The sequence below is a fragment of the Fragaria vesca genome, unplaced genomic scaffold (genome assembly GCF_000184155.1).
Source record: "Fragaria vesca subsp. vesca unplaced genomic scaffold, FraVesHawaii_1.0 scf0513007, whole genome shotgun sequence".
Lineage (NCBI taxonomy): Eukaryota > Viridiplantae > Streptophyta > Magnoliopsida > Rosales > Rosaceae > Fragaria > Fragaria vesca.
In genome coordinates, this window is record NW_004443414.1 from 101,229 (window position 1) to 111,698 (window position 10,470).

The window sequence follows — 10,470 nt, forward strand, 5'->3', positions numbered from 1 at the left end:
GAGAGAGAGAGAGATTTATACTATATTTAAGAAAAAACTTCTTTTTACTTAAATACGTCTTATATATTAAAATGCACTATAGAAACCAAATCAATGTAAATTATAATAAATAAGTAAAGTCACTAATAACGAAATTAAAAAATAGTAGAGCAAAAGTGGGAGGACCTCTATAACGAGGACTAGTTGATGAATTTTCGGTTTATGGTTAAAAAGACCCATTTTTCAATCATATTTTGGCATCTCATCCGTTCAGTTTTTAGGTCTATACGAGTAGATGATTTATACAAATTTTCAACCAAATTGGTGATCGTTAAGGTAACAAACTAGAACAAATTAATGGACGAACCAGATCTGTCAAACATGAACCGTTCAAGTTCATAATGCCTTAACGATTTTCAATATGGCTAAAAAATTACAAAAATGATCTACTCATAAATACCTATAAACTCAACGGTCAAGATGTGGATATAAGATCGAAAAATCCTCAACTAGTCCTCAATTTAAAGGTCCTCGTTAGAAGGGTTCCCAAGAAAAAGATATGCATAACCGCCAACAATTTTTGGATACTTTCCCCCACTTCCATCCATGGCGGATTAGCTGCCTAGCCTCCTCTAAAATCTTTTCTCTCCAAAACTCTTGGATGCGTGACCTCTTCCAGCAAGTGTATGCCCAGTCCAACAGCACGACCTTTTGACGTAGCATCAGATGGACCAAATGGTACCTTGTGTCTGGTAATTATGGGTCTAGTTGAGAGACAAGTGACAGGGTGATGATGCTTCTTTTCCGGGCGCCGAGGACTAAACAACCTTAGACGACTGGGTTAGGGTCGCTTTACCCTAGGAAGGATGCAAGACGACTTGGGGGCTTTTTGAGGTGGTGGCGCAGGGTTGGAGATCGCCAGATGGTGACGACATGACTGTGACATCGCTGGGAGCCTATATTATCAGATCGGATCGGGTGGACCGGGTTTTGTTAGGGTTGTGGTCTAAGGGGGAGTGGTGTAGCAAACTGGCCGAAGTTAGAGCGCAGGGGCGTTGCTGCTAGTGGTGGGATGGCATGGGAGGCATCGTCAGGAAGGCTAAATCGTGATTTCTGCTGTCTGTTGGTTAGGATTTGGTTTGTTTGTTTTTGGGTCTGGGACTTGGTCCTATACCGATTCTTTTTTTTTTTTTTTCTTTTTATAGTATTTTACTTTCTGCTAATAACGACTTTATGCCGCAAATAAGAACCTACCGGTCTTTGGTAGGTTGAAATATGCTTGGTCCCGGTATGCATATTCTATGTGTCTTCACTAGTCTAATCATGTTCCGAGCCATTTGTTTAATCAAATGGGCACAGCCTCCTAATGGCAAGATGAACTTGAGTGTTGCCGGATTATTTTCACGCAGTAAGTTGAAAAACTTATTTATTGGACATTATGATATGTAATCGTGTAACATATATAATGATCTTTTTATATGTCACTGCAGTGACAATGCAAATGATTATTCATGCACTCTTTGCTAATTAGTGTTTGTTAGAATACATAGGTCAAACGAAGAATCTTGGTATTATGTAGATATTGTTTATTGTAATATGGGGTTCATACTTTACTTTACGTCCCTCCTACTTTGTATTCCGCAAATCATTGCATGAGGGCAGCCGCATCTGCCCCATTATCTCCATTTAAAAAAATAAGAAATAAAAAATAATAATTTTCCCCCACTCCCACACACATTAGGTGTGTAGACAATTCTTGTATTTATTTAGGAAAATAAACACACCCATACTTTGGAAGATAATTTATATGAGGCATTGATTGATAATATATGTTGATTCCCTTGTCCAGCTTGAGCAAAACAAACCATGTGACACCAATTTTTGCAAGGATTTCAATGTCTAAAGGGAGAGATTGTAACACCTTTGCCATTAGTGTGTGCAGACATTACCTCCTTTGGTGATGACTCCACCACTATCTTGAACCAGTAAAGGGGAAATGCATTTTAAGTGGAATCTAGTAAGCTTAATTTTCTAACTCTGCAATTAAACTTAAAACAAGTTGTCTACTGAACCTTTGAGCACCGCCGTAACTAAACTAAGTTCGCTATAGTCATGAGTAGTTATAAAACCACAAAACAAATACATCCTACTACTTTAGTGTCTTGTCCATATCTTGTTGTATTTTAGTAGTTAAGATTTTATTTCATACTACATTTTGCACCAACCTTTTTACATTATTTAGCAGACTATAATATTATAATTATTTTTTTATTTTGACTTTTAACAGACAACATATGAGAACTTTCGTTACCGCTACGATAAGAATGAAAACCCATACACTAAGGGGATACTAGGAAACTTGAAAGAAGTGTTCTGCTCCAGGATTCCACCTTCAATGGTCAATTTCCGAGTATGGGTTTTAAAAGATGATGATAGTGCAATGGGGTCCGTTGCTTCAGAGAGTGAAAGAGGCTTTATTGGTTCCAAAGAGAAATTCGACATAGAAATGGGGAACAAGTTTACCAGGGACGGTAAGTTGGTAGTTCCAAGTATTTTGTGGAAATTGGACTACAATGGCATTGATGATAACATGAAGAAGAATAATTTAGACAGTAGTGGTTTCACTGAGGTCTTGAAAAGGAAGGCATAAGGTCAACTGTTTCTCTTTCCGATTGGTCAAGACACAAAATTCAAAAGGGGGTTCTACAGCTGGAGTTAATTGTGTTAGTGGCGAGAGGGCACAGTAGTTCCAAATCAGTAGTGAAAGGTAGTCTTCCTTCTAATATACATGCCAGTTTTATTTTATTTTATTTTATTATTATTATGAAATTATCTTGGAGAAGGCAATTAGAGTGATTTATTTGTTTGTTGATGACCCTATTCTCTGGTTGCATATGTTTCTTGACTACTTCAAGTTTCTTATAACAATTTTTTTAGAAAGGGTTTTATTTTATTTCTTATAACTTTTCTTTTAAATAATAGCGTAGATGTTTTGTTTGCATTAATTAAACTATCATTATCAATACCTGTGAAAATGACTCAATACATTGTAGTGTAGACTTGTAGAGTCAAATGTATACAAAAAATGCTTATTCTGTTTAATCATTTTAGTTTGTATTTATGTTTTTATATTAATGTGACAAGTCATGGTAGCCTTGTGCTTTGTCTATTTACATGATTAGAAAGTGCATCATGGTACATTATTGGATATGACATACTAAAACGCTTCGGTACATGCAGCTAGTTTATTTACATAAATTTATGTTGATTCGTGGCCGTACATTGAGATGTAATACTAACTTGTAGACAACACCAATATAGTCTTAAATGGTGACACTGGTGTGAAATACTGTAACTTGTGGAAAATCCAGAAATGAGAAGGTGAACAACTCCAGTATATGGCACAACTGGTGTGCATGACCTTTTATTTTGTATTTTGGTTAGTAATCAACAGACGTTTTATGTTTACAACTTACATGAGTATGAACATATATATTGTATGTTGGCACATGTTTGAATTTAGATTTTCCACATTTGATATAATTGCTATGAATTTAAAATGCAACAAACAGTTCAAGTAGTACTTCAGATTTGAAATCATAGTTGAGTATGATATGATGTGGGTTAGCCCCTTGTTACTGTGATCTTTGTACAATAACCGGTTCACCTTACCATGTCTGAATTTTTATTTCTCAGGTTTTATCGGACAAATTTTTCTCAGTACATGTTTGCCATATGATAAATTGACTAAACTTGTTGAGCCAATGATCGTAAAATGCTCATTTACTGAGATTATAGGTGAAATGTGAAGGTCATTGATGTATTTTATAATGGAATCAAGAAAATGAGACGAATTCATTCTACTGTTCAAACTTGCCCAAACGCCTATCTTTAACCTACATCGTTACGAATGATGGAAAACAGCTGTAATTTGATACATAAAAATTAATGAAGTGCTACATCGGAAAATGCTTATGTTAAAATATAGTAACTTCATATTTTTATGTGATCGTGTTAATTTATTTCTAGTGTTTAGGACCTGTTTATATTGTATTTCTTTTTTCTTTTAATGTTGGGGAATGTAGTCTGTGAGCTGAGGATAATAAGTACTAGCTTCTCAACTCATTCTAAAAGTGACAATTCAATCTTAACTACTATGTACACTTAAAACAATTTTTATTTTTTTTGTGATTAAAATCTAACACCTTAAAGGTGGTAATTAAGTTGAGACAGTATCAGTACAAGAATGATCACAGACCCCGTTTGTCGTTGTTTGATAGAGCTTTTGTTTAGCTTGTCATCTGTGGACTGGAACATGAATTTATGTTTTATTTGAGAGGAACATCTTCTAATATAATTACTTTTATTTTTTTATTTTTTTTATTTTTTGAAAGGAAATTACTTTTATTTTAACAAGGTTAGAAATGCTGAATTGAAGTCTTGGTTAGCTGGTTTCCTTATCAAAAGATGATATTTCCCAAAAGCATGCATGATTGAAGAGTGTTCTAATCAATGTATATATAAGTACTAGGCAAACCTCTGCCGCGCCCTGTCGCGGTCTCTTTTTTCTAAATTCTAAACATAAAAAATAATCCTTACATGTATTTTTCCAAAATTTCAAAAACATTTATTTTGATTACATGAACACAAATCTATAGAATAGTAGTATAATTCTTTGATGCTAGATACCTGTTCCCTAAAGAATCGTAACTTATCTGCGATATATAAGCATATAATACATAATTGATTGTAGTTTGCACAAATTACATTGTCAATGAAACAACTACCAAAAGAACAGTTTAACAATGTAACCAAAAAAAAAACAGTTTAACAACAGTATTTGTAGAAGTCAGAAGGGATCCGGTTCCAATTGTTCAAAAGCATTACTGTTTCAATTGTCCAAAAGAATGATAGCTAGGCCTAGTGATTGTTTCTATTATAGGTGCAAGAGAGTTCATTCAATAATTTGACTACACCAGTTGCTGGTTTAGAAGAGTTCATTCGGAACTGTGTTTGTGCCGCAATTAAACATCTGCCGAAAACACTAGTCAACACAACTAGAGCAATGGAACAAAAGTAAATAATCTCTAATTAAACAGAGGCATCCATGTCTTTCACAGGCAGGATACTCGATCAGCAGCAACGTAGCCCATCACCTTTCATGAAGGAGAGCACGATGGCAGAGAAGTAAATAAACCGTAAGAAGGGGCAACACCGTCATGCAGCTTTCAGCAAGCTGAATGAACAATACTACTACATTAATGGTATTATAAATAAAGATATTTGTAGTCGGAACTTGATGAATCTTTAGGCATGAATGCATGATCACTGTGTTGTGTTTATGTTTGTAGCTGATTAGTAATTGAGGGTGAAGAAGATCAACGAAGATGGTAGATGAGCATATATATGTTAGTGTGATTATATATATATATATATATATATATATATATTCAGAACGACGCTTCGTTATGAAATTAAAATGTGAAGTTCTTTATTTAACACATTTTTCAGTTATATTTTCACATCTTCACCGTTCGTTTCGTAGAACCAAATGCATAAATCATTTCTGCAAAGTTTCATTGAATTTGATGATCGTTTGGGTGTTCATAATCGTGATTTACACAAACAGTTCTGATTAGATATATTTATTTAAAGGAAAAATTATGTTTAGTCCCTATAGTTTAGGTTAGTCATCCCTTTAGTCCTTGAACTTTTTATCTACTCTGTTTAGTCCTTGAACTTATAAATGTTACTCTACTTAGTCCTTTCAGTTAGAATATTCTGTTAAGAAAGAATATTATGTTTTTCTTTGTTTTCCTTGCTAAAAGAAAATATACGGAGTATGGTGGGCCTTGAATTTTGAATATGTTTATTTAACATGTTGCAAATATTTAAATCTATCCTCTTACTCAAAAGTAAACAGTTAATTTTTCATCATTAATAGGAGAGTCTATTGCTACTAGACTTGAATTATTAGCAGAAGCTAAACTTTCATACAAAGAATTACAAGAAGAAAAAAGAACACTTAGAAAATTAAAAGAAAGAAGAGATAAACTTCCTAGAAGTACTAAAAATTACTGGGATATTATCTTTCAATTACAACAAAGGATATACGAATCAAGAGAAGAAATTGAAGTTCTTCAAGAAACTTTTGAACAAGACCAAAAACCTCTTGATATTTTGAGCATCGGTTAGATCCGCCATAGCTGGTATCAGAGCCTACTTGGCTCAAAAGCAGGTGAAAAAAAAAGACTTATGCCACAAAGTTGGCTTCTCTTGACCAACAAGAGAGAATCCAAACTTAAAAATTATCAGTCCTTTTGTACTACAAAAGGAACTGACAAGTGGGAAGTGTGCTTTCATTCAAAGTATATTCAAGAAAATTAGTACTCCATTGAATACGTTTGTAGAGTATTAAATACGCTCTACGACGAACATATTCATCTCCAAAGAGAGATTGGAGTAGAAGAGCTTGATCCATCAAGACCAAGCTTAATCGAGTTCCTAGATCGTTTATCTAGGGATACGACTTCTGAAAAAGTTATAGAACAACTCGAGAGATTTAATCTACGGATTAATCAACTTGAGGAAATAAATTCAAAGATTGCTCGGCTTGAAATCAAGCTAGATTATCTCAAAGAAAAACAATATCTAATAGATATTGAAAGAAAGTTAGTCCGCACTGAGAATCTTGCAAACAACATTGATCAACAAGCAATGGAACTAAGAGAAACTCAGGAAAACCTGAAAAGCTTTTAGAGACTTTTATCTCCAGAATATGATGAATCAAAGAGTTGATCTAAAAGTAAAAAAAGAAGATGTTAAAGCTATTGGCTTTCATCGTCCTACAGAAAAACTTGCTGAAAATGTGGAAGCAATAATTCATCAGCAGAATTATAGTATCGCTTATCTCTAAGAGATAAGTATTGACATCGAAGTTCAATCGAGAATTACATAACAAGATCTCAACTCTACAAAAGAGTGTAGAAAAGATGAAGGAAGGAGAGAGTTATGAGAGGATAAATGAAGAAGCACAAGCTCAAAACGTGGCTAGTAAAATCATTATACCTCCCCCATCCTCACCAATGGGAGAAGGAAGACTAAGGTTTAGTGAACTAAAGCTTCTGGAATGGAAAGCAGCAAAAACATCAACTAAAAGAGATATGAAGATGCTAAGTAGAATTCTCAGTAAAAGAAACACTGTTCTGGTACAGTTAATAAATGCTCAAGAATTCGAGTATAATGAAATCGAATCTAGTGTGCGAGAAGCATCTGCTCCTAGATTTAAATTCAATGAGATCTATAAGAAAGGATCTTTCATTATGGATTCTCACAGATTCAAGATTCTTGAATTAACTGTTCCAACCACAGGTGGAGAAACAGATATCAGGTTGATAACTCCTAAAGAAGTAAGTGAAGCTTTTCAGAAAATATTCCTATATGCATATTGGAGCAATCCAGGTAGGAATAAAACTCTTAGCCAGAAATGGTATTGACTGTTCTGTTCTATGTGTCTTATAAGACGATTTTAAGAAAAGTCTGTTAGGAACGGTAGAAGTTTCCTTGTGCAACCAAGTTGCATATTTCAATATGTTCCCAAACTTCACAACACATCTCAGAGATGCTGCTCACTGTCTAAGATTGAGAATTAAGACATATGGGATTTCTATGAAAAAGAGAATGATGGAACTTGCGATAGATTATCGAATTTATTATAAGTTGATGAGCTCAAATGTAACTCCCAATACCATATTTCTAAATAGCCCCAGGATTACATCTGTTCTCACCAACCCAAAAAATAATTCTCAACAAAAACATGTCACAAAATGGCATGAAGTAACATTCCCAAGAGAATGGAATTTAACCCCTTCTATCAAACAGCTTGAAAGCTCCAATGTTTCAATTTATGAAGACATGGGAGGAAAGATAAGCTTACAGTTTCATAGACATTCATTTGCTAATTATGAAGAAGATAGTTCTTCTGGAACTAAATCTATCTTTATGAAGAAACATTTGAGGAAGAAAATACTAAAAGACCTAAGAAAATGTTTAGAGCAGGAGATTTAAAAAGATTGTATGCACAAGCTGAGACTTGTGAATCCATAGAAGAATTAGAGAAAATTATGAATGAGATTTCTCAAATTCAACTTGGAAAGAATAAGAGGAAGATTCTTCCTTATCAAGCTGCAAAAGAAGAACAGTCAGTTTCATCTTCTATGCAAACAGACGAAGAAAGGCAGGTCCCTCCTGATGGTGGTCATACCATAATACAGAACATTACAAACAATCCGACCAAGATCATTCGGAAAAAGAATATCAAGCTCCCAAAAGGGCAGGCTCCTACAGGAAGGAGTGGAGAACGAAGTTCTCAGAAGTATCCTACCGAACCCAAATGGGGACAGTCAGTGTCCGAAAGAGGGGTTTATCTGGATTTAGACCAGGTAGGAGATAAAAGAAAGACAATAGATAACTGGGTAGCTAGTTTAAAGCTAACTCAGGCTCTAGTGTTATCAAAATTTGCCTATGAGGATGCTCATGCATATTATGAGTCAACCTTAACCGGAATAGTCCATAAGTGGTATCAGTCATTCAAAAGAAGCTCTCAATGGACTGATTGGGCAGGCAAATTAGCTCAGACTAATAATTATTTAGATTTTGCAGTGCCTATCTATGCACAATTTTGTGGAGATATCACTGTGCATAACGAGCAATCTAAAGAACGAGCAAAAGCAAATATTCATAAATTGAGTATTTGTAACATGAGATATTTTGAAGAATACACCAATGAGTTCCAAAACTACTTCTGTACTATTAGAGATATTGAGAATGATGATCTCATCAGAACATATTACATGAAGTTACCAGAACCATTGAATGATGCAGTGGCACAATCATTGGAAGAAAACCCCCTTCAGTACTTTACTGTAGGAGGAATAGCAGAAAGAGTTAAGGATCTCCTAAGAAAGCAATGTACGGAGAACAGAAAATCCAAAATGCCCAAGAAGCAACTCAGAGGAGTTGAAAATATGTGTCCAAAGATATTGGATACTCCAACACAATGGGGATGTCATATTCCTACAGAAAGAAAGCACAGAAGGAAGTTCTCTGGCACCAAGAGTGATAAAAAAATTTGTTTCTAAAAAAAGTATAAGTTTAGGAAAAAGCCTGAATATAAGAAAGAACATTCTTCTCAAACTTCTTCTAGAAAAAGATTTTTCAAGAGGAAAAAGAAAACCAATTCTTCTTCTAGAGAAGTAAAGAAATGCAGATGTTGGCTTTGCAAAGCAGAGAGACATTATGCAAATGAGTGTCCTAAAAAGGACAAAAGATCTTCTAAAGCCTTAATTGCTGAATACAATAAAGCAATAGAGTATGCTAATCTGATGAAGAGAATGAATCAGTATATTCTCTTGAATACCCATCAGATAGTGAAACAGAAAGTGCTTCAGAAAACTCTGAAGAAGAAGAAAATATAGGATATAGTCCTATATTTTTATTGCAGATACAAAATTGGAATGAAGAAAACTCTGATATTATCAGTACATTCTATCCCAATCTGGGAAAATTTAACTGTGACTATTGCAAATGTGATGATAATAATACAATCCCCATGTATTGTGAAAGTATAGGAGAAACTTATCATCGAGAATGCTTTATTGCAGAACTCAGAAGGAAGACCAAAGATAATGAAGCACATATCCTGGTAGAAGAGGAATATAATATATTCCATAAAAAAGAAAAAGAAAAGAACCTCGAAGAGGATATAAAAACGATGAAGTTTGTAACTTCATTAAGTCAGAATAAGGAAATCAAGGAATCTCTTGATTCTCTTAATTCCATAAGTTCCAATCCAATACCGGGTCTAGCAAGTGATAATCCTCTGGATTCCATAACTGCAGAAAAAAGGGTCAACCTTTTTACAGATTTACTTGATGCTCCACGAGAGCAGGCACAAGTAATGCCAGTCCAGACAAGCATATATAGTAATTATATTACTATAGGGCTGAAGTTTCCCAATTACAAGAAATATCATCTACATGCATTCGTATATACTAGTTCAGGGTACAGTCTTGCTAAAAGATATGCAATCCCTGAAGAGTATTGGGAAAAATCTCCAAGAACAGTTACTGGAGTTGCAATGGAAGAAAACAGAATAGTCATGAATACCATGGCTAGAAATGTAAGGGTTTCCTTAGGAGGATGAAATTTTACCATCAAGATCCTCTGGCAGTGTGAAGGTCAGACAGCTGATTTGTTGATTGGAAATGATTTTCTCCTTCAACAAATAGTAATTCAAACTCCAAAAATGATTGGGTTTGAAAACAATCGAAAATTCTATTGGGAATCCCGATTAACCAACGCAGTATGCGTTACAAGTAAAGGATTTACAGACCAATATCAGAAGTCGCCAGCGCAGAATGGTGATTATAAGCCAATGTTAAAACCTGTTTTGTTGCTACAAGAACAACTTAAAGGTCATAGTGAGGTATT

General features: G+C 34.5%; 1 protein-coding gene across 1 annotated transcript in view; it reads left to right on the top strand.

Moving 5' to 3' along the window:
* The window catches only part of LOC101294907 (probable S-acyltransferase At5g05070-like), a 9,267-nt gene extending 6,183 nt beyond the window's left edge, over window positions 1-3,084 (top strand). Inside the window, exon 5 of the mRNA XM_004309605.1 lies at window positions 2,267-3,084. Coding sequence (XP_004309653.1) covers window positions 2,267-2,629 — 363 coding nt within the window. The 3' untranslated portion in view covers window positions 2,630-3,084. The remainder of the gene's footprint in view (window positions 1-2,266) is intronic.
* The last annotated feature ends 7,386 nt before the right edge of the window (window positions 3,085-10,470 follow it).